The 26,183-nt window shown below is 31.5% G+C and overlaps 1 protein-coding gene across 1 annotated transcript in view; it reads left to right on the forward strand.

Moving 5' to 3' along the window:
* The first annotated feature begins 1,346 nt into the window (after nucleotides 1-1,346).
* The window catches only part of THEMIS (thymocyte selection associated), a 166,394-nt gene continuing 141,557 nt past the window's right edge, over nucleotides 1,347-26,183 (forward strand). Inside the window, exon 1 of the mRNA XM_011358729.2 lies at nucleotides 1,347-1,586. Coding sequence (XP_011357031.1) covers nucleotides 1,496-1,586 — 91 coding nt within the window. The 5' untranslated portion in view covers nucleotides 1,347-1,495. The remainder of the gene's footprint in view (nucleotides 1,587-26,183) is intronic.

The following is a 26,183-nucleotide window of genomic DNA, read 5'->3' on the forward strand; positions in this document are numbered from 1 at the left end:
AAAATGACCAAATTTGGGAGATTTGGAGGCAAAAGGTTGCAAGTGAGGAAGTAGAAGCTACTGGTAAAAAAACTATTGACATGACCCCATAAATTCTAGTCTTGTAAAGAAAGAAATGAAGCCAGGTACATTATTGCAAATATCAAATATGATTCTAAGAGCTAAAAGGGTTTGGAAAGCTCTATAGCAAAATAAAGCAGTATTTTTATTCCTCGGTCATTTACATGAAGGGTATGGTGGAGCTGGGATGAGTCTGACCCTCTCTATCTGGCTATGCTTTCTGCAGCCTAAGACTAAACAGTTTCTAGATAGGAAGCCCGGAGTCCAATTTATAAGGAGAAGTTGTAGCTTCTTTCACTTTAGCATTTTTCACTTGTATGTATACCAACCAGTCTTCCTTTATTCACCCTTAAAGAGAGTTAGAAAATATCACCTTGAGTTATGTAATCTAGCTCTAAAACATTGTTTCAGCTAAACAGAAAGAATAGAGAGGGGGAGGATTTTAAAACTTGTTTTCATGGGTTTCTCTTGCTCCCTTTGACTTTGGGCATTTTCTCCTCTAAATTTGGACTATAGGATCAGAACTGTAAAATTTCAGCCTGGGAAAAAATTGTATAATTTATTTGACGCCTACATTTTGTCAATTTAATAAATGAGACAAATGAGGGACAGAGAAGACAAGGCTGAAGTAATCTGTAAATCAAAAGCAGAACTAAACCCAGGAACCCCAGGTTTGCTAACAATGAATTTAGATACTTTCACTATAGCGTGGTGATTAGATATTTCATATTAACTTACTGAATTAATTTACTGTATCACTTTGCATGTTATACCCCTCTCCCATTCTTTTTTAAGATTCAGCAAAATTTTTAATGTGGAAGAATAAAAAGTGGTTTCGATCCTCTCTCTCCAGAGTATCAGATTTCTGAAAAGAGCTGACACAAAACACTTTCAGAACCAAATTTAATATAAAAGCACTGCGTATGCAAATAAGGCACAAAGCCAAACTTTAGAAATGAACTAAAGAGGTGAAAAATTAATATGGTGCCATTTTTAAGATTAGACTTTAGTCCTGCATTTGTGTTCTCTGGTCAACAAGCCACAAGGAACTCTGACCCCAAACAGTCTTGCCACTGCTGTGTGCACACCTGGACTGGCAACAGACAGCGAGCTATTTATCGACTCTCATTTTACAGGCAATGTCTGTTCAGATATGCTCACTCCACCCCCCATCCTGTTCTACTTCAGTGTCAGAAGGAAATGAAGCCACAACCAGAACAAAAAGAGCTCTAACACCTTTTGTCTCCTGCCTCCTCCCTCCCTCCTCACTGTACTCCCCACAAAAAGCTACTCCACCCCAGTTGGGCTCAAATGTGACATCCCTGCCTGCCTGAAGGAGGAATGATGAGCAGGGGCTATAACTGCAGATAAGCAACAACTGGAAGGCACAAACTTCTGTCAAGTCCCAGGTCTGCACAATACCCAAGCCTCAGCAATGGCATTGTCACTGGAAGAATTTATCCACACCCTTGACCTCAGGACCCTCCCTAGGGTCCTAGAAATCCAATCAGGCATCTATTTTGAAGGTAAGCACCCTCTTATGTCTTAGCTGGCTAGAAACGCTTACAAAGTGTATACTCTTGGGAATTGGAGGAGGAAATTTTAATACAACACATGAGTTATGTTAAAGGAAAGGTGATCATAAAAGAGAAAAAGTGATTAACTGAGGGTCAAGACTCAAAAGGGTCAGAGAAAGGAGAGACTAGATAGAACTCTGGCGTGAATAGGGGCAAGGAACTGAAGGAAGTTTCTTGAGCTTTTTGTAGGCCTTCAAGTAGTTCAACATGAATGATAAGTTATTTCTGCCTTTTAGAAATTGGTTGTAATGAAAGAATGAAAGTCGAGTTATCTATATTTATGTTTCTGGAATGTAAAAAATTAAATTTAGTTTTTCCTAAAACAAAAACAACTATTAAAAATACAGTGTATATAAAAAGAACAGTTCACTAAACGCTAAGTACTTCTCAATGTTGCCTATGTCAATGCTTCTCCCACTCTTTCCACAGGGTCCTAACTCTTAATTCTTTAAATAATTATATTTTTATTTGAAAGTGTAGAAATTAATGTCTACCAATTACAAGATAATTTTTAAGAATCTGCGTTAAAAAGTCAGAATTCAATTAATATTATAGAATAAGAAGTTTGTGTATTTTGATGTTACGTACTATGTTAATTCAGTAAAAGAATGGAAAAGTCTATAATATGTATTCTGGAATCTTTAAGCAGTTAGTTTGAATACGTGTAAGACAAAGAGTTGTTTTCTAGAAAAATATATATTTCTAGTCATAAGAGTGCTAGAATTGAGGCTATAGTAGAATTAGATACAGAAAAACTATTGGAAAAGTAACTTAAAGAACTGCTGGTAGACAAATCTTTTCTGTTCATAAACAAAACAATGTTTTAGATATCATATTATGAAATAAAACAAAAATTGACAAATGTCAGATCCAACACACACACACACACACACACACACACACATGCGCGCACACACACACACACACACTCACTCACACACACACTTGGGGCAGGCTGTCACCAGCTTAATGTTGGCTTTTGTTTACTTCATCTGTAAATTGATTATTTGAAATCAGAACACATTTTTTCATTTATACAATATTATGGAATATATCTTTGTTCATAAGCCAGCCTAAGTCATTATTTTGTCTCATGGTTTTTGCGCTGTTGAGGCTTTGCATAGGAAGTCTTCATGTCCAGGTTAAAAAGATATTTTCCTATATTATTTTATTTCACCTTTACAGTCGTATATTTTACATTTAGTTTTGAAAGGAGGACACTTTGCTATGAGGTGCAGAGGGATCCAATTTTAGTTTTGTCTATATAATAAACCTGATTTCCCAGTACCATTTATTAAGGTAGCATCCTTTCCCTATCGATTTGCATTGCTGCTTTAAATCATATTATAAGCTCACATCTGGATTAGTATGTTTCTGAAATATCTCTTTTATTCCATTAGTCTATTTTTTTCCCAATTATTTTTGTAACTATGGCTCCAGAATAAATGTCAATATATAGTTAATGTATGGACCAATACCTTCTCTTTGCTCCTTTTTTCTAAGTTGATTTAATTATTCAGAGACCTTTCAAATATGTTTTTAAAGAAATCAATTAGTTACTTAAAATATTCAACTAGAATTTGTATTCAATTAGATCGATTTTATAAGTTTGGGAAGAATTGACATTTTTATATTAAGTCTTACAAAAAGACATAGTATGCCTCTCCATGTGTTCAAACTGTGCTTATCTTTTAATACTTTGCTACTATGTTATATTTTAAGAGAAAAAAGTATATACTAGAGGAATTTTCACAAAGTAAGCACATTTATGTAATCATCACCCTGGTCGAGAAATAAAGAATTAAAAGTATTCTAGAAATCTTAACTTGTGCTCTTTCTCAATCATTATTCATCACTTTCCCCAAAGGTAACCATTATTATGACTTTTGTTCATTTATAAACTTCATATAAATAAAAAATTATAGCATGTATCCTTTTCTGGTTGACATATATAGTCAACGTCATCTTTGTAAAATCAATCTATGCTGTTTTGTATAATTTATTCATTTCAGTGTGTATAATATTCCATTGAATGAATATACTACAATTTATTTATCCATTCTACTACTAATGGGCATTTGAATTATTCCCAGTTTGAAGTTGTTATGAGCATTCTTGTATGTGTGTGTTCACATGCATATCATGCATATGCATTCGACTGTGTATATAAATAAACTGAATTGCCATATTATATGGTATGTGCATGTTCAACCTTGGTAGGTAATGAAAAACAAATTTCTCTCATAGTTATACCAATCTGCATTTCCACCAGAAGTATATAAGAGCTCCAATTAACTATGTCCTTGGCAACAATGGATGTTATCAAGTTTTCATAATTTTAATTATTCTAGAGTGTAGTGATAGCTATGGTTGTAGTTTGCATTTCCCTGGTGACTAATGAGATTGACCACCATTTTATATGTTTACTGGCCTTTTAGAGATGCTGTTTCATGAAGACATTGTTGATGTCTCTTACTCATTTCTCTATTGAATTTTATAAACTTTTATTATTGATTGGATAATATGTACATATCTATATATATATTGAGATTTCTGACTCTTTATCAGATACCTGTTTTGCAAATATCCTGTCTATAACTTAACATTTCATTTTTCAGATTAATAGAAGTTTTAATTTTAGTAGTAATGTAGTCAGTTTATAATTATTTACTTTTTTATGTGTTGTCAAAGAGATTTTTTTACCCTAAATTCATGAAGATATTCTCTTATATTCCAGAGATTCTATCTGTTTACTCTCTCCTTAAGATCTGCAATCTACCTAGAACTGATTTTTTTTTTTTTTTTGGTATATGATTTGAAGTTTAGATCAATGCTTATTTTTCTTCTTCTACGGAGTCAATTGGTACAGTCACTATTATTGAAAAACTGCCTTTTTCCTTCGCTCTTACTGTTACATTAGTCATAAACAGTGTCCATACATTTCTGCATCTCTTTCCACAGTTTCTATTTATTTCATTCATGTAATTACTATTCGTGTTACATCAATTTCACCCTGTCTTAATTAATGTAGGTTTGCACCAATATAATGTATAACTTATATATATGATAATGTGTTACAGAGCTGTGGTTCTCAAACTTAGTTGCATATTAGAAACACCGGGAAATATTAAAACTATAGGTGCCTGGGTCTCTCCTCAAGAGATAAGAATTTTTTTTACATGGGAGATAGGTATCACTATCAAATTTTTAAAAATCTCCTTGATGAATATGACATACAGCCCAATTTGAGAACTACTAGTTCTCTACTACTATGGAATAAGGTACCCCAATTTATGATTCTCCTTCAAGTTTGGCAGCTTGAATTTTCATATACATTTTAGAATTATCAACTTCCACAAAACTTCTCCTGACATTTTGATTACCAGTGCATTGGTTTGGAGAAAATTGGCATCATATTGTCTTCTGATTCATGAACTTCATATAGTTATCCAGTTATATAGTTTTCTTTTCATTTTATAACTTTTGTATTTGTGTGTGGAGTTCTTACACTTCTTTTTCAGATTAATTCTTATTTGATTGTTTTCATTTCATTATAAATGGCATCTTTTGAAACTTTCATTTTCTTTTTGTTGTGTTCATTGAATTGTAAGAATATATCTTTAGATTATTTTGGATATATTATGTACACATTTATGTTTTCTGTGAATATTGATAGATGTTATTTATTATTTTTAATATTTATACTTTTTGTTTTTCTTCAGTTTAAGAACTGGCTAGTGTTTCTAGTATAATTTTGAATAAGAATAAAGATAAAGGAACTTCTATTTTTATTCACAACCATTGATAGAAAGTTTCAATAATTCATCTTTAAATATTACATTTAAGTAAAAAAAAGTTTCTAATATTCTAATAATTTTATTTGATCATGAATATATAATTTCTCAAATATTCTTTCTATAACTTTTATGACTACTACATGTAACATATATATAACATTGATTTTTTAAAATATTAAACAAGAATTTAACTTGCAAAATAAAACCAATTTGGTCATATAACATTGAATTTAGTTTACCAGTGTTTTGGGGGGGATTTTTGTATCTCTTTCAGAAAATGAAATTAACTAAAAATTTTTATTTCTTGTGATATCTTAGACAGATTTTTGTATTGAGTTATGTTGAACTTATGAAACTTCCTGGGTAGAGTCTTTTTCTATTCTTCTAAAGATGTTGTGCAAATTCGATGTTACTTCTTACTTAAATGTTTATAGAATTCCAAATGAAGTCATTCTGAAATGGAATTTCTAATGTACGAATATTTTTAATTATTTTAATTTTTTAAATGTCTTCCCATCCATGAGCATAATTTATTTCTCATTAAAACAAACAAAAAAACTCAATAAAATCCCATCTTGTAGATCACTTATTAGAGTTTAATAAAATGTCTCTATAGAGATCTTGCGTATCTTAGCCGAGTTCCTAGAATGCACATACATACGCATGTGTATATGTATTGCTATATTGACTGATAATTCTTTTTTCTTACTGGTTATCACTGAAGTGGGAAATGCAAGTAAATATTAGCAGTACTGATAAACTCTATCATTAATTATAATGGTTTATCTTTTTTATCTCATTTGTTTTCCTAAATAGATATTGATGTAATTAGAAAATAATAAGAGTTGCGTCTTTCCCTACTATGTTTTACAACTGTTTATTTTTCTTTTCTTTATAGTGTAGGCCAGGGCCTTGAGTGCAATGTTAGGCAATAATAAGATTCCTCATCTTATTCCTAATTGTAAAGAAAATGCATCTAAAATTTCTCTATTAAGTGTAATATTCTAAAATTGGCATTTAACTTTCATTAAATTAAAAAAATTTCCATCTATTCCTTGTTTTCTAGTTGTTTTCATAATAAATAGATATTGAACTTAATACTTTTTCATATTGATTAAGATAATAATGTGTTTTGGTTTCCTTATTTTGTTAATGTAAATTACCCTTAAAAATTTTTTGAGTCAAAGAACTCTTTCATATTATATATATATATATTTTCAAAATACAATGTAGGCGTTTGATATTATATTTATGAATTTTGTATTTAATAATAATTGAAATGAGCTAATGGACTCCTCTGTTTTAGATTCAACATAACACTAACTTCTTAAAATGAACTACATAGATTTTGTTGTTTTGTATTTTCTGAGGTAATTTACAAAAAAATGGGGGGGAGTTTAAACTCTTCCTTAAAATTTAGTAGGATCCCCTGTAAGAACTACTAAACATGGAATTTTTTAGGAAAATTAGAATTTGTTTTTGTTAATACTCTGTATTGTTTTGCTTCTGATACTGATTTCTAACTTGATATTTATTATTTTATGTTGTTTCTCTCTTTGCTCCCTTACTCCTTTTCTAGCTTTCTAGGTTAAATAGGCAATCATTTAAAAAACATTTCTCGATTCTTGATAAATGTTCTTAAAACTATATTTTTTGCTCTAAATATTTCTTTAACTGTTTCTCATAAATTTTTCCATATAGTGTTTTCTCTATTACTCAGTTTAAAGTATAATTTATTCATTCCAATCCAATGGCTTATTTTATTCATTTACTGATAATATAGGATCTCCTTTAGCTATTCTTTGGCTTTTAATTGATAATCTTATTGTATGTTGTTAGAAAACAATAGTTTCTTTCAAATTGATTGAAGCTTCCCTTACTTTAGGCATGAACTATGTCTTACTTTGGAAATATTTTATACTAGCTCCAAAAAGCATATATTTTGTTGTTTGGTGTAACATCTCTATATGTATCAAATCACTTGAGTTTTTATTTGTTTTGTTCAGATTTTGCTTTTATTGCTTATTTTTTGTCTGCTTTACCTATAATCTTCTGAGAGGGTTACGCAAAAACAATCTTTCAACATTTATTCATTTATCTAGTTCACTCCTCATTTCTCTTTTGTTTGATCATATTTTTGAGGCTGAATTATTGCATGTGCTACCACAAATGAGGGTTATATCTTTTTACTCTATTATCATACTTTTTTCTATATCATTTTTTCATTAAGTTATATTTTGTCAAATAATAATATCACTAATCCAGTTTTCCAGGAATATCTTTTTCTAAGCATTTTTCTCAATATTTTGGCGTTTCTTGTTTAAAGTACAAGAAAATGTATTTTCATCCTCTTTCTGCTTCTTATATAGTGCAGGCAGTGGAACCAGGTTTCGCTCACCCTGTGGTGATGACTCCATGACAGATTTTTGGGGAAAGTTAGATTTGAGAGAATTTGAAAGTTGACATGAAGTCATGTAAGGTTCTGTGGTACTGGACTGAATGCTCTCAAATTACAACCACAGTGATAATAGGCAATATAACTATCAATAACATGCTGCTCCAGCATTTATTAAATTGTCCTTTGATATGTAGTATGGGACTGTGAGTTATAAACTCAGGTCTTTGCCTCTTGGCTGTTACAAATAAGAAATGATTCCATGGTCAACTTATAACATTCAACATTCAACATTTGCTTAGTCCCTCTCAAGAAAAATAGGCCTAATCATATATCTGAATTTTGATATAAAGGTTAATTGAGGTATTGTATATAAAATATTTAGCAAAATGCCTGGCCTTAGAAATTTCAGTATGTCTTATGTGTTGTTATTATGACTACTATAATTACCATAATGTTGGTATATTATGAGGAAAACTGAGCAACCATTTCTAAAAAGTAAAACAAAACTAATTTGAATTCAACTACTGCTACATACACCAAAACAAATATGTAGAAAAAAAAATTAAAAATTAAAACGTTAACAATAAAAACATTTTAAAAACCATAGAAAATATTTAACTAGGTATTTTAAAAGTGAAAAAGTTGAATTTATAAAATAGAAAACTTCCTTATTAAAAAAAAAACCAAAATACATCAATGTGGATAAAAGTCAAACTACAAATTGAGAAAATAGTCACAATATATACAACAGAGAACATGTAAATATAGAAGTGTATACAGAATTATTAAATAACAACAAAGAAAAATGAACGTAAAATTTTAAAATGGGAAAAAGAAAAGACAGTTTACACACTAGAATCATATAAAAATTTTTCTAATTTACTAACAATAAAATGCAAATAAAGCAATAAATCATTCTTAATCATATTTTAGGTCACAGATCTTAAAAAGATTCACAAAACAAACATAAGCACGAATGTTCAGAAATGAGAAGCACAGTTGGTGGGTATGTAAATTGTTACAGACTTTCTAGGTAACAATTGGGAAATATGCATCAACATATAATGTGCATAAACATTTGACCTCTAGAAATAAACTTAAATATAATTACAAAAAAAAACCCCAAAATAATGATTATACCAGAATGAATATAGCAGCATGTTTTATGCACAATTATGTGAGCCTTAGCATGAAATAGCTTATGTAAATTACAGTAATACATTATCAGGCAGTGTTCAAGAGCCTAGAATTACAATGGAAGAGGAGAGCAAAGCCCTGAAATTTGAGCAGAGACCAGAATAAACTAAGGAAATGAGCTCTGTCTGGAAGAACATTCCTTCTGAGGACAGAGCTAGTGGAAACGACATAACAATGATCTTCATCTAATTAAGAAACAAGGAGGAGGCCATGAGCATAAAACAGAGCAACTGAGGGGAAGGATGGTGGGAGATGAGGCTAGGGATGTGGAGAGGCACAAGTTTTGTTGGCTTTGAAGGCTATAGGAATACATACTTGGTACAGTGTGGATCTGGGGAAGTATATAGGGGCAAGTAAGATAAAGTGGTCAGGGAAAGCCACATTAAAGAGCTGATTTAGGAGCAAAGACCTGAATGTTTAGAAGAAATCAGCTAAGAAAAGTTCTGGGAGGTGAGTGTTTCAAACAGAGTGAACAACTAGTGTAAACATCTGAAGAACAAAAGTCGCTTAGTTTGTTTGATGAAGAGAAAAATATCCCTGTATCTCGAACATATAGAAGAAATCAGAGAGGAAAGTCTATAAGAAGATATTTAAGGATTGGGCAAGAGCATTTCAAGGAATTTAAATTTTGTAAGACCTTCCAATGACTAGTTTGTAGCAGGAGATTGACAGGACCTGATTGTCCTTTTTAGGAGGATCATTTGCTGTTCTGGGGAGAATAGATGAGAGTGGGGCAAAACTAGGTGAGATGCATTAGGAGATCATGCAGTGATCCAGAAGAGATCATGGTAACTTGATTTAGTTTAAAGAGAAATAACCAATTCAGGATATTTTTGGGAGGTAGAAATGTCAGGACTTGCTAATGAATTTGATATATGCATGAGAAGACCACACTAAAGGATTTGACCTAAACCACTAGATAAATGTTTGTGCATTTGACAGAATTGTGAAGAGCATGGGAGGAAGAGGGTTGGTGAGAAAAAGCAAAAGGTCTGTTTTGACATGTTAAATATAAAAATCTGTTATTTATCCAAGTAGAAATTTCAAGTAGACAATTGAAAAGCCAGTTTTGGCCACCGAGTGAGCTCATGGCTGGAATGTCTCATCCATTATCTAATCGATCGGGACTGTATTTGATCACAAACCCTGTCAGTTAAAAAAAAAATGATGACTTACCCTTAATATTGATATTTATGATCATTCTAAAGCTTGCATAATAATAAAAATTGTAAGACTAAAAATAAAGATAAAATTAACAATATTTTAAATAATCAATTTTTATTAATAACAAAATCCATTTTTCTCTCATAAAAGTTAACTTTAGTATAATAAATTAATACATTTTACTGAAAGCAATATTACTGAAAAATATTGAAAATATTAAATATTTTTATTACTGAATACTTCAATATTTATAAAATGTTGATTTAATACTATGTGATAGTGATTTAAAGACACGGTTCTAATTTATTTCTTTCAGTACTAGCTTTGAATGATAGCTTTTATAAAGACCCACTATACACCATATATACATCATATGTAATATATACTTAGAACAGATTTATCATTAATGTTGATGGCTATCAATCTATATTTGAATAATCTTCATAAATCTGACATTTTCTTCTCGACAGGCTCTGTAATATTCGATTCTCAATTCTCAAGTGTCTTTGAAGGTATCTTGAAAAGTTACTTTCTATTTGTTAGTATAGTTAAATGAGACTATATTAATTATTAAATCAACTTGATGCACATAAAATTTATTATATGGAAATATTGCAAATAAACGAATAAATTAAGACACTTCTTTTAATTCTTTTAATTTCTTGGAATTCTCAGTCTGTCTCAGTTTATTGTGGACTGTACATGTCATGTGCCCATCTGATGTAGGGAAAGAATTAGGATTTTAAAATGTTAAATACTAGCAAAGTTTAAATTAGATATTAGAAAATCTTTATATAATATAGTAGTATTGTTGAATTTTCTCATTTTTTATACTGAAATGAATATGAATTAAATACCTAATATTTTCTTTTCTTACCTCACATCTTGTAATACTGTATGAGATAGTTCGCTCACTTTAGAGAGCCCTGTTGGGAGATAACATAATAGCCATCACAAATCCCAGATATTTAATCTAACTGTAAGCTGGCTCATGAAGAATTATGACATACAGCATAGACAACATGACCAATGTGTCATTGTACTATCTTCAATTCTTTGAAAGACAAGTTTGTAGCCAAGGAACAAATTTGAAGAATTAAAAAAAAAATTATGTTCATTTATTCCATTTTAACCTTCTTTTGAGTACATCATAGGATTGCACTTCTCAATATTTTTGTAGCCGTGGAACATGCGTTGGCCAATATAATGAGAGCAGATATAATGTATATCATTAGAAGCAGATGATTTAAGAACCAGTTCACAATTTAACATATTTCATCCTGGTAGACCATGTCAAAGTGGAGCCTTTGACAGTCAATGTCCCTAGGTGACTACAGTTTTTAGAGATCCTGCTCTCATCCACCTGTATTAAACATGTAGTGGAATAAGAAATATACCTACACTGTTTAAATTTGTAAGACTTTGAGGTTGTTTGTTATTTCAGCATAACCTAAACTTCTCTGACTGATACAAGTTATATGTGTTATTGCTGACACTGTACTTAAAAATTAGACATCAGACATATTCTGGAGAGAGTTATACAATGCCAGAAAAATTACTTGAGTAGTAATGCTACCACATGTTCACAAGAAAGTGAGTTCACCATTCTGTATTCAGGAAACATCTGTTGCTTCTTTGACAACTTTTCAAATTAACATGACCATTTATCTCTCTTCATATATGTAACCATTTTGGTATTGACTTAACATATGACAAAAAGCAAAGTTTGTGTGCATTATGATCTTGTTTAATGAACCAGATATTGAAATAATATTTTTGTTTTATAGAAGTAATACATGCACACAGCTGGCAAGTTAGAAAGTGCAGAAACAGAAAATTACCAATAACTTCATCAAACAGAAAGAAATACTATTCATATTTTGATGTAGTCTCTTTTAATTTTTATAAAAGTACAAATTAACTTTTAAAGAGAAAAAAATTGATGTCAAAATTTCTTTCCTCATGCTTTATCCAGAATCTCACTACTCACCACAACCTTCATCTTTCCCCTTGATTCAAGTCATCATAATTTACTTCCAGTATTATCAAAGTAGCCACCTAACTGGTCTCCCCGTTTCTACTCTTTTAGTCCTAAAGTCTATTCTCTACATGGCATAAAGAGTCATGCTTTTAAATTGTATGTCAGATCATGATGCAGCTCAGTTAAAAATCCTCCAACAGCTCTCCAATTTTTTTCCAAAATAAAAACCTTACAATAAGTAATAAAGCCTTTTATATATTTTTCCCTTGCTCCCATTATTTACCTGACTTTATTGTTTAATAATCTCCTTCTCCTTCCAGCCACACTGGCCATTTCACTGTTTCTCAAACTTGGGAATATGCTCCCACCTTAAAGTATTGCTCATGCTGTCCTTCAGACTGGAAAGCTCTTCTGCCAGACATCAACTTGTCTAACTCCTTTTTCTCTGAGTCTTAACCCTGACCACCCTTTACCATACTGCAAAATTTTCACACTTCCTCCATTTAATCTATGTCTTCCTTATTTTCTTCATTTTTTTTTTTTTTTGGTGTATCAAAGCACCTTTCTCCTCGTTCTTACACTCCATGTTGTTATTTATTGTTTTGTTTTTTTTTTCCGTCTTTTCCCATTAGATTTTTCTTATACTTAATTGAGGCATAATTTTCTAAGCCATAAAATCCATCCATTATAAGTGTACAATTCAATGATTTTTGCTAAATTTATAAAATTGTGCAACCACCAGTAATTTTAGATAATTTCTATCACCTCAAAATAGTTTCTTGAGCTACTTGCCAATAATCATCACTGACATTTTCAGCCCCAAGCAACCACTCATCTACTTTCTGTCTATACATTAGCCTTTCCTGGTCACTTCATTTAAAATAAATTATACAATAAATAGTCTTTTGCATTTAGCTTCTTTTACTTAGCATAATGTTTTTGAGGTTCACCCATGTTGTAGCATGTGTAAGTATTTTGTTTCTTTTTATCGATAAATAGTATTTTATTGTATGGATATACTATATTTTATTTATCCAACACCAGTTAAATGACACTTGTATAATTTCTCCTTTGGAGATATTATGAATAATGAACCATTTTACATGTCCACTTATAATGTTTTAGGATTCCAGTTTCTCCAAATTATTACTAAAACTTGATATTGTCTATCTTTTATATAATAACTAATGGTATCTTTTTGTAGTTTCAATTTGCATTCTTCAATGATAAATCATGTCATTGAGCAGTTTTCCTGTGCTCGTTAGCAACTTGTTTTTTTTTTTGATACAATGTCTCTTCAAATTGTTTGCCCATTTTTAATTGTCTCTGTTATTGAATTATAAGAATTATTTCTGCATTCTAGCATTTCATTTGCAAATATTTTCAGATATACAATTGAAAATATTTATTTTCTTCTATGACTTGTCTTTCTATCTTCTTAATGTATTTTGTAGCAAGAGGTTTTAAATTTTGATAAAGTCGCCTTTATCTTTTCTTTTTTTCTTTAGTGCTCATGTTTGTTATCATGTTACCTAACTCAAGGTCACAAAAATTTCCTCCTGTGTTTTATATTGGGAGTCTCCCAAATCACTCTCATTCTGATGATTTTCTAGAAATACAGAACTCAGAAAAGCTGTTTTACTCAGTGTTATAGATTTTTACAGGGAAAGGATATGGGTTAAAGTCAACAAAGGAAAAAGACTTATAGAAAAGAGTCCATGAAGAAAGAGAAATGAGCTACCAATTAGCCTCTGGCATATGGACAATACTTAATTCTCCTGGCAATGATGTATCACAACATAGACAAAATATTTCCAGTTAGGGAAACTCATTTGTGACTTTCGTGTCCAAATTTTTTATTGGAGCAGTTGCATAGGCATGGAGTAGTTGTATGATCTTAGTTATTTGAGTCTCCAGATCCTCCAGAGGTCAAGTGATACAGCATGATCCAGAACCAACAGATGAACAAATATACGCATTCAACAAAAATCACATTATTAGCATAAATTATCTGGTGTGACCCAAGATGCCAGATATACAAAAACACTCTTATCTGTCAGGATATTCCAACGGTTAGATGTTATCTATCAGGACCCTGTCAAGGCTCCTCTTTTCTTTGGAATGTGTAGGTTTTCAGCACCCCAAGTCCATGGAGTTAACCCTTTACCTCACAGTTTTCTTTTAGAAGAGTTTTACCTCTTATCTTCAGATGTAATTTCCATTTGCGTTATCCAGAATTTTCTAAAGGCTTAAATCCAAGTAATGGAAGAATTAACCAATTTTGTACATAGTTACAAAGCATGCTGAGAATGATTTGGGTAGAACTGACTTTCTCTAGTGGAGAGAGGTGAGGGTGTTAACAAAACAGATATCTGGGTGAATGACTTTCCAAGCTGAGAGAACATCTTAATCAAAAGTTGTGGCAGAAATGTGTTGATATATATCAGAAAAAGTAGGAAACAAGTGAGCTTGGAAGGAGGGGAGAGTGATCAGAAATGTTAACAGAGGAAATGGTGGAGTACCATATATGGTTTTTTTGGACATTGCAAGGGTTTTCTCTTAGAAGAACTGGAAATTTAGAGATGTTAATCTAAATTTGCAAAACAACTAAAACAATGCTAGAACTCTTCACTAATATATTTAGACATCACGAGCCATTTCTTTTCACTATTTATCAAGAAGGAGAATGCTGATGAAACCGCGCACACATTTGCAAAAGTCAGATCATAGTTTTGCTTCAATGAGCCCATAAATATAATGCTAAAAAGTGTTTCTAGCTATGAATATGAGTTTCCCCTCTTGTAAGGTAAGATTTTTAAGTACCATGTTTTGAATATATTAAATATTATATATTTTTTCTGCCAAAATATGTTAAAATCATAGAAATAATTTCTTAAAATTTTTATCTATTTCTTTTCATTTCTTTCTGATATTTTCTTCATCCTTCTACAAAATGAATAAAGTATGATTCTTGCCTTTAAGGACTCCATAGGACAGTTAAAGGAGATAGATTTTTTTTTAAATCAATTTTTATGATACGATGTGAAAGTTTCTCTAATAAACATAAACTATTTTGAGAACATTATGAAGAGCACAGCTTACCACCCAAAAAGTCAGAGAAAGCTTAAGAAGAGGTATTGATATGTATTGCTGCTCTTGCAACCTATAGAAATAATAAGCAGGTAAATAAGAAATTTTTAGAAAAAAAGAGAAGTGTTTAGAAGGCTATATGAATTTGAAAATGTGAAATATGACCCAAGAACAGCTCAGGGTATAGGAGATAATTAGATAATTTGTGGTCATATTTTAAACGGCTCTTGAACTATAATAGGATATTGAACTTATTCCGTATTTGATAAGAACTTGTAAAAGTTTCCTATAATTATAATTAGGCATTTTCCTGATTACAAAAGTTAAACTTGTTCATTGTAAATAACTTGAAAATTATAGAAAAAATCAAAGATTTTCTGAAATGTTTAAGGCAAAAAAGAAAATAATCATGTCAGGTGAGTAGATTAGATCTAGTAGAAGTTTACTAGATGAATTTGAGTCAAAATTTAAGGAGCTAATAGTAGCTATTAGAGTTTTTAATAACTTTTACCTGGAAACAAAAAGGATAAATAATATAACATGCTCAATTATATAGAAATTTAGTATTCATATGTAAATATGTACACATATACATTTAATCTTATTTAAATTACTTAATTCATTATATTTATAAAGAAATTTAATCCCTGGCAATATCTTGTGATATTATTATTTCTATTTTCAATTTCACCTATTTGCTGTATCACCTACACAAGCCCCAGGAATAAAACTTATAGTAAAGTTAATTCTTGCTCTGCCCATCTGAAAAGTTTACAGCACCCTACAGTGAATTCAATCACTACAGAGCCACCAATGTTTTTAAGCAATATAACCATTTACTAATGGAAGTTTGACTACACAAATTGAGTTGCTAAAGTAAATGTGCACCAGAAATAACCAGTATTAGTTACAAATGTTTTATCTTTTAATAACATTACTTATTACTGATCACAATTGCAATTTGATAAGAATGACATTGAAGTATTAACTTTAAGGCTGGTTGAATAAGTATATTGAATAATGATCTTTAGTGAATTATGCATTATATAAACATGTCTTATGGATTCAACGCATCTATGAAAGTTCACATGGCAACAAATCATGCCCATTTTAATGCCAACATAATTATTTTATGGCTAATTGAATTTAATTTTCTTCAGACTTAATTTAATTAGCTACTAAAACCAGGACAAATTTGAAAATTATAGTATTGTACTCAACTTGTATTTACTCATATATTGTAGGCTTTAAATATTCAGACAAAGAAAAAACTTTTTTTCACTTTTTAATGCATATTTACGACATTGATACTGAGTCATACAGAACCACGAGAAATGAAATCATGTAAAAGTCTAATGAAACATGGCCTGTCACATTTAAAAAAAAAGAATTTCAGCTAAAAGAAAACACCACCAATATTTCCTACATGAACATATATTTATAAAGATTTATTAAGGACAAGCATTAAATTTCCATAGTAGAATTTTTCAACATGTTTACAGTATGTTCTGTTGAGCTTCACTGCTATAAAACTGCTTTTGAGGTTCATGACAACCTAAGTTCACAGATGTTAAAAATTTAAAACTTTTTATAGTTAAACTTTAAAATTAAGAAAAACTTATTATATTCCCAAATGTAAAATTGATAAGACTTATTAAATAAATCTAAATTTGTTCTGTTTGTGTCAATGGTATATGGTTGGACACTAAAATGATGATGAGAATAAAATTTGGAAAACTTAAATTTTCATTTTAAGAAATATATTAAAATTATATTGATTTGATGATATGTAAAAACTACATTTGTGGCTTCATTCTTTAAGGCATAAAATCTTGCTTGAAATGATGTTGAATTTTTTCTCAATAAAAACTTTAGAACAATTTTTTTATCTAAGACTTGATACTTCAGCTACTGTATAATTTGGCTCTAGAATGCCTTTAGGCCATAAGCTACAGATCAATAAGAAGTTATTTTTTAATGTAATTAAGCATTACATTTAAAAATAAGAATCAAATATTTAAAGTTTTAATATGTAAAATGATTGTAAAAGTAGGGCATTTGTGTGTGTGTGCTTGAATGGTATGCTTTTTCCCCCTAAAATTTAGCTAAAGTGGGACTTATTTTAACAAAAATTCCTGAAAAAGATACATTATGAATAAGCAAAAGCAGTTCAGATAAGCTGTATTATTTTTAAAAGCTGTGGAGAAAAATAGCTGCCAAAAATTGTTTTGTGTGATTTAAGTGGAAATGTTTTAAAATGTGGAATTCCTATGTCTTAATGTCTTTACATTTAAAATAAAGTTGGAATTGTCAATAATAGCTATTAGAGTTTTTAAGAACTTTTACCTGGAAACAAAAAGGATAAATAATATAACCTATCCATTTATTTTTACTTCTTTCAGTCAATTACTGCATTAAAAGAAAAAGACCTCTTTTCTCAAATAACATTTAAACTTCTTGGAAGGAGTGACAATGCAATATCTAACACATTTGGGATGTTTAACAAATAATTTACACTAATAATATTAGGTCTTAAAATCAAATGATATAACTCAATATCTATTCCTGAATCTTCATTATAATCATAGATTATTAATAAAGTTGTTATACATACTTGTTCATGTTAAAGCTTTCTCTCTCCCAAGCAGTGACAATGAGTAATAAATCTAGGATGAGGAGAAAGAATGTGAGAAATTCTTCTTCTCATAAACCTTGGTAAGATCACAACTCCCTGGACTTGTTCTGCAGAGCACTGCCCCTTGGGTTAGGGGAAGACTCACGGAGGCATCAGGAATGGAAAGAAATTTTACAAAACCTTAGTCACACCAAATCTCCCACTAGGCTTTGTTAGAAAGATCTTCAAAATACTCCACATTTACTATTCCTGGCCCTAGGTGACTTTGGGCAATGGAATTTTCAGGGCCAGCGACACACAGCTATCTCAGCTGTAAAGTGTAAGGGGTAAAAGCGTGAATCATTGATTCAGACAGCCTATAGTATAGTGCTTACATTTAAAAATTACTAATTTATTTGTTGTTAAGCACAAACCTTGACAATGCAACACAAAATTAAAAAGTGGAGTGTGGTATATGTGTTTTTGCATATAATCATATAAATATAGATTGTTCATATGCTTTATTTTATAAGTATAAAGAAAAAACTGAGCAAGAGATTAAGTAAAAATTATATATTTTATTGGCTGCTAGATTTCAAATGCTGTGAAATGGACATTTTGTTTAAGAATCTTAATTACCTAAATTCGTTTTAATAGGTACAAAATATTGGTCATTTATTTAACATTGAACAGCACTTACTAAATGAAAATAATAAAATTATTGCCTTAAGTATAGTAGTTTGTTTTTGTATATGATAATACTGATAAATTTTGTTAAGCACTACTAAATAAAGAGTAAGTATTGAAAATGAGAGCAAAAGTAACTTCATGTGTAAAAAACATCTGAAAAATTATTTTTAGAAATGTCTATCTCTGATGCAATATTCCAGCTCTTGAATTTAAAAACATTACATTCTAATGAGGTCATCTACTTTGCGTTATTCCTCATAAGTATTTGGAATCATTTCACCTTTATAAAACTAAGATTCTAGCAAAACCTTTGATATGAAATTTACTGAAATGAAACTTACCTTTTTCACATGACATGACACTTTGTAAATGGCAATGAACAGTTGTTATTTGACAAGATTTTATTGTTATTTTAAAGAAAAATAGTTTGTTTAAGAAATAGGACAAGTTTTCTACTAAACCACGTAATGAAATTAGCTCTGCAATATTCTAAATCTTATAAAGAAAATTAGATCTAAAGATTTTTACTCTGGGTTAGAAGAGCTGGTTTCAATGATTCAGCATTTGTGTCGGTTAAGGAAAGAACACCTGCCCCATAAACGATGTGTGAATTCTAACCACAGACCAAAGCACATTTTTTTTTTTTGACCTCTATTGGTATTAGAGAAAGCTTAAAGCATATTTAAAACATTTTTTTTTCCCAGAACTCCTGAAATCGAATCATGGTAGTTTTGAATTAACTGTTCATTAGCAGAGACTACTCTGATTTTTAACATTAGTACATAGTTACTAATTTAAATACATTCCTATTTAAATAGTGTATGTATTTATTCCAGTAATTTAAAAAATTAGCAACAATATAGCATGTTCAAAGGTTTATAGAGTCTTGACAATAACGGAAATATGAACTTGTGTTCAATCAGACACAAGCTGTTCTATCTTCCATTCTCCTTTATATTTTAGTCAAGTGAGACTGGCTACATTTACAGATGCTCTTGGACAGTAATGTACTTGAGTACACGTTACGTGCTGTAGTAGAACATGAAGGTGGGGTATAAACTAAAGCCCACTGCCGTCAAGTTTTTCATTCAAAGAAAGGACAAATACTTATAGGATAATAGAAATGGCACCTGAAAAAAGAAAAAAGTCCCAATCAACTATACTCACATTGCATGCTTTTAAAAAATGAGGCGAACGAGGTGGCTGTGACTCTAGTGATCGGGCTAAACCTGCAGCGCAGTCCTAACAGGAGCAAGCTCCGGAGTCAACGGTTAAATTAAGTCCGCCTCAAGGGGATTAATGCAAGCGCAGCTCCCACGTGCATACCCAACAGCGGGACCAGCCTAGAGAGGGCGGATTGTAAATCCTGGGAAAACAATCTTGGAGAGAAACTTCAGGTCGGAAACGGAGAGGGTAACTCCAGCTCTTGAAAGGCCAGCCTCAAACGGCGCGAATGCAATGCAGCCGCTCCGCTCTTGCCACTCTGACCTCTCACCATCCCTGGCCTCTCCAGGTGCATGGGGCCAGGGCAGCAGAATCAATTTCCCTACACCCTGCCCCTGAATAATTTGTCCATTGTTTTAAAAAGTAATTTTCTACATTTCTAGTAAATCTACTCTTTTCAGAATGAGGCAGCCTTCTAGATCAACAAAACTAACTTCATTTTATAGAAGCTGAGACCTAAAATCACACGTTTTTGTGTGTGTGTGGTTATTCCATTTGCCAATTATTAATAGACGAAAAATTTCTTTTTCCAATAACAGGATAACAAGTATCTTTCTTAATGATACTTAAAGAAATAGATAAACAATGAAATGAACAAATACATCTCCAAGAATATCTGTTTATTCAGCCAACACTATTGAGTGGCTACCTAATACCTGACAGGATGCTGAATTTACAGCAACAAAGATCCTTAAATCACCACGGCCATCTCAAAGAAGTCAAGGCATTCCTATTAAGTCAGGCATAACAGTTGCAAAGATGTGTCATGAGGTGCTCTACATAAAGTGCTCAGCAGGTTATTTGATCACTTCTGTATTGATATGGTTTCGGTCAACTATTAATTACACCATTTGAATTTTTAGATAATGTACCTAAGGAAATATATATATTTTTTCAGTATAGAAATAATATTGCCTTGAAAAAGACTTTTAAAAAAAACTGACATTAAATAAATGACTTCTTATTGTAACACATGCCTTAAAGCTTTAATGAATGCTTTAAACCACAGAAGACAGAAGTAAGAATGGAAATTTTAATTTCTGCTATTAAGAACGTTCTCTTCTTACTTGGAACAATAAGCCATTCATATGCAACTTCTCAATAAAATTTGACAGTGAAATTAACTATTGATAGATGCCATTTATCTGACAAGTGACCTGTAGCATTGCATTTTTATGGTTAGGCTTCATGCTGGTTGCTTTTCTAATTCAGATTCCTTTGAGAAACAAAGTTGAATTATTCAAGGAAGCACCATGTTTTTTTAAAAACCACAGGGTCACTGCTCAGTAAAATTTAGCAGCTCCTATTTATTAATGTAATCCATTGATGAATATTAATTTCATCCTATTAAGAGTAAAAAAATCATGGCAAACTTGCTGGAAAAAATGACTTTTGTTGAAAACTGATCAGAATTGATTTGGTTATTCACCATTATTAGGTTATTTTTGGTCGATATTGATAGTCTTCAGTCCTTGGAAGTACATGGTCTCATACAATGAAAGAAAACCTTAGATCAGATTTTGCCAAATATGAAACATTAATTTGCAAGCAGGCATATAAAAGTTATATGACCTGTGTGTCAGCCTGATATAGTCCCAGCTATTTATCTTTTTCGATACTCTGACAGCACCTTGCATGAAAGGTTTCATTAGAGACTTCTGCAGCAGTATTCCAGCAGCAGGATCCAGCTACTCTTCTAGTTAGATGACAAAACTGCTTAGAGGCAGCCACTGAACTAGGACCTCTTCTCTAGATTATCTCACCCCTTTGCAAGAAAAGGAGCACCTACTTTACATTTGGAACTAATCGACACATTTTGAACACCAATCATTTCACCAGTGGAGCTGTCACACTAATATTCATTATTGTAATAAAGAAGACTTTGTGTTAGTAGGAGATAAATGTAGATGACACTTGTGGCAATTGTTTTAAAAGTATATAGATTTCTGATTAATCTTTTGTGTGTTAGCTAGTCACCTTGGGTTTATATTGCTGATTAGTGTACTACACATGTTGACTTTTCCTCCTCTCTTTCCCAGGGCTATAGGTTAAAACTATTGAACAACCTATATATGTATCTCATTATGAGGAAGTATTTTAAGTAAATTACAGGCACATTATAATAATATTAAACATTTATCCTCATACATGTCCCAGATGCTCTATTCTTCTCACTCTCATTGGAGAAGATCTATCTATTGGGTTGCTTTTGTTCTGTTTTTACTCTTATAGTTTTAACTTATCCTTAATTTGTGTGATTCCCCAGGTTGACATATGTAGTCATGACTTCACTTCACCTATTGTGGTTTATAACTATTTCTCAAACCTAAGTAAACTTTGGAATCTACTAGGGAACTTTTAAAACAATTACCTAGTCCTGTGTTCCATCCTGGTGAATTTGATTTAAAATTTCTAGAATGTAGCCCAAGAATCTGTATTTTTAAATTTTCCCAAATTAATTCTCATACAGCCTGTCGGCAAACGGTTGTTTAAAAGGAACTAAATAGGACCACCTCTGCTTAAGGATGACCATTTGACATCAGAAATAATATACCAAGAACTGAACTTGGTGTTTTCTTCCTAATATGTCCACCTATGAAGATGGCATTATTCGCTGAGTCTTGTTTTTCTTACTTTTCTTTCCCCAGTTCCTGTGAGGCTATTTCAATGTTTTGAGTAGCCATCCTAATCAGGCACTTCTCACTATATACTTACATCACTGTAGTATGTGGTAACACATCTCATTTCCCTCATTGTCTTCTGTTACTCTGCAGGCAGCTCTTAGAACTTTCTTAGATAATAACACGATATTGCTTAAAGTTTAAATCCAGTTTCCTTAAATCCTCTCTAACCACTGACTTTTTATTTTGTAATCAGATCATCTTGGAAAGACACCTGACGTCAGATAGTCCTTTAACATGTGGTAATTTGTTTAAATCTGAAAAGTGATATGTGAACTTCCTGGAATACCCTTTCCATCGATATAAATAACCAGCCATCCAGATTTACCCCATTAGGCCAAATGACACATCAACTACTACATATGTAAGAGCGTATACTTTAAGATGTTGCTAACTTCATTAGTATGAGAGGACAATCAAAGTGATAATAGAGAGGCCCACATTACCAACACTCTGACTCATTTGCCATAGCAAAACCTAGGCTCTCATTTAAGCTTTTCTTTTTTCCTTTTAGTAGAAAAAAGAAATGCTGTTTAATACTGTATCTGCTAGCCTATTTAAATGTGGCTATTTAAATTTAAATTAATTAAAGTAAGTAAATTTAATAATTGAGTTCTTCAGCTACATAGTTATATTTCAAATGTTCGTGAGCCTCATGTGGCTGTTAGCTGCAGTGCTGGGCACTTCAAATTATGTTCATTATTGCAAAAAGTTCTAATTGGCAGCGCTGCTCTGGAGTTCTTCCTGGGGTCCCAGAGGTGGGAAGAGGCTCACACCTTCTCCCATAGCAACATAACCCACCGCCTCTAGCTCTGCTGTCAAGACTCTCCAAAGGACTTATTGCATTTTGGGGGTGAACAATTTTCTTCAAGGTGCTTCTATTACGTTGTCTTGTCCATATGTGTTTCTGTGATTGACTCAGACTTTCTCAGTCTGTTACTAGTGTGAAAAGTGCACTGCAGCGCATGCGCACACACATTTATTTAAATTAAATCTTTTATTTTGAAGTAGTTGCTGATTCACACATGATTGTAAGCAACAATACAAAGCAATCCCATATATCCTTCATCCTGTTTGCCTCCATCTTAACATCTTACAGAACTATAGTGCACTACTACAGCCAGGATATTGACATTGATAGTCAAGGTACAGATCATTTCTATCATCACGTTATTCATGTTGCCCTTTTACAGACATACCTACTTTTTTTCTACTTCCCCATCTCTCTTTAACCTCTTTCAGCCATTAATATGTTCAGCATTTTTATAATTTTGTTATTTTAAAATGTTATATGAAGAGAATCATACAGTATGTGACCTTTTGGGATTGGCTTTTTTCACTCAGAACAATTCTCTGGAGATTCATCCAAATTTTTGAATTAATAGTTTATTTCTTTTTATTACTGAGTGGTATCTCATAGTATGGAAGAACCATGATTGTGTTTAACTACTCACATGTTGAAGGAGATTTGGCCTGTTTCCACTTTTGCTATTATGAATAAACCTGCTATAAACACTTGTAGACAAGTTTTTGTGTGAACATTATTGATTGATTGATGGCTTAGGTACATTTTATTGGTTGTCTCTCAGAAATATACATATTTTTTATTTCTCTGGGATACATATCCAATAATGAAATGTTCATAGTTGCATGTTTAGTTATTTTTTAAGAAACTGCCAGTGTTTCTGAGTGGCTCTACCGTTTTACATTCCTACCAGCAACGTAAAAGTAATCCGGTTTCTCTGTGCCCTCACCAGCATTTGGTAGTGTCACTGTTTTTTTATTTTAGTCATTTTCGTAGTTATATAGTGATATCTCACTGTGGTTTGAATTTAGTAATGGCCAACAGTGTACTCATTTGATATTCATATACCCTCTTTGGTGAAATGATTGTTCATGACTTTTGCTCATTTTCTAACTTGATTGATTATTATTATTGCATTTGATTTGGAGAATTCTTTATAAATTCTAGATATAAATTCTATGTCAGATATATGGTTTCATATATTTTCTCTCAATCTGTAGCCTGTCTTTTATTCTTTTCACATGGGTTTTGACAGAGCAAACATTTTTAATTTTGATGAAGTCCAATTTATCAAGTTTTCCATTTATGGATTATGCTTTCGGTATCAATTCTGAGAACTCTTTGCCTAGCCTTTAAGTCCTAAAGAGTTTCTACTGTTTTTTTCCCCTAAAAGCTTTTTTTTTTTTTAGTTTTACATTCATATTTGCCTTCATAATCCATTTTGAGTTATCATTTGTATGTACATAGTGTGAGGTTTAATACTAGGCTTTTTTCTTATTGCCTGTGGATATTCAGTTGCTCCCTCACCTTTTGTTTAAAAGGCCATCTTTCCTCCACTGAGTTGCTTTTGCAACTTTGTCAAAAATCAAATGGGCTTATTTCTGTGGGGCTGTTTCTAGGTGCTGCTTCATTTTGTTCCATTGATGTACATATGCATGCCTTTCCCAGTGCCACAGTCTCGATTATTATAGTTATATAACAAGTCTTGAAGATGAGTAGTCCAGTTCCCTCCACTTTAGTCTTCTTTTTCAAAATGGTTTTAGTGTTCTAGTTCTTTTGCCTTTCTTTATACGTTTTAAATAATCTTGTCTATCTTTACAAAAAAATTTGTTGAAATTTTGATCTAAGAAATATTAACCTGTAGACCAATTGGGGGAGAACTGACATCTTTGTTATGTGTTCCAGTCCATGAATACAGTATGTCTCCCCAATTTTAAAAGATATTTGATTTCTCACATCAACGCTTTTTACTTTTCAATATACAAGTCCTGCACATGTTTTGTTAGATTTACAGCTAAGTATTTCATTTTTTAGGTGATTGTAAAATATACTTTTAATTTCAGTATTCACATGTTCATTGTTAGTTACACAAACACAATTGACTTTTGTATGTTATCTTATATTCTATGATTTTAGTGAATTCACATAATAGTTTCTGGAGGTTTTTTGTTTGTGTGTCTGGGTTTTTTGTCGATTTCATAGAATTTTCTATCTAGGTAATTATGTCATCTGCAAATAGGGACAGTTATATATCTCCCTTTCCAAGATATTTGCTTTTTATTTTCTTTCTTGTCTTACTACACTGGCTAGAACTTCCAGGACTATGTTGAAAAAGAACGGTTAGAACACACAGCCTTCACTTGTTCTTGATCTTCGGGAGAGAGTATTTGATCTTTAACCATTAAATGTAATGTTAACTGTATGTTTCTGTTTGTTCGTTTTGCTAGATGCTGTTCATCAATTTGAGAAAGTTGCCCAGTATCCTAGTTTTTCAGAGAATTTTTTTAATTACAGTTATGAATGTGTGTTTAATTTTGTCAAATGTTTTTCTGCATCGATCTGTTTGCTTTTTCTTCGTTAGCCTATTAATTATAGAAGATTACATTGATTGCTTTTTGAATATTGAACCAACCTTGGTTAATCTCTTGGATTAACCACAATTCTGCATAAAATATTATTATTTTTATATACTGCTGGACTTTATTTGCTAATTTTGTGAAGGATTTTTGTGTGTGTGTCTTTATTGATGAGGAATATTGGCCTGCAGTTTTCTTTTTTGTAATGTTTGTCTGGTTTGGGTATAATGGTAATGCTTGCTACATAAAATAAATTGATAAGTTTTTCCTCTTCTTCTATTTTCTGGCAGAGATTGTATAAAATTTGTAAAAATGCATCCTTAGAATTT

The sequence above is a fragment of the Pteropus vampyrus genome, unplaced genomic scaffold (assembly GCF_000151845.1).
Source record: "Pteropus vampyrus isolate Shadow unplaced genomic scaffold, Pvam_2.0 Scaffold43, whole genome shotgun sequence".
Classification (NCBI taxonomy): domain Eukaryota; kingdom Metazoa; phylum Chordata; class Mammalia; order Chiroptera; family Pteropodidae; genus Pteropus; species Pteropus vampyrus.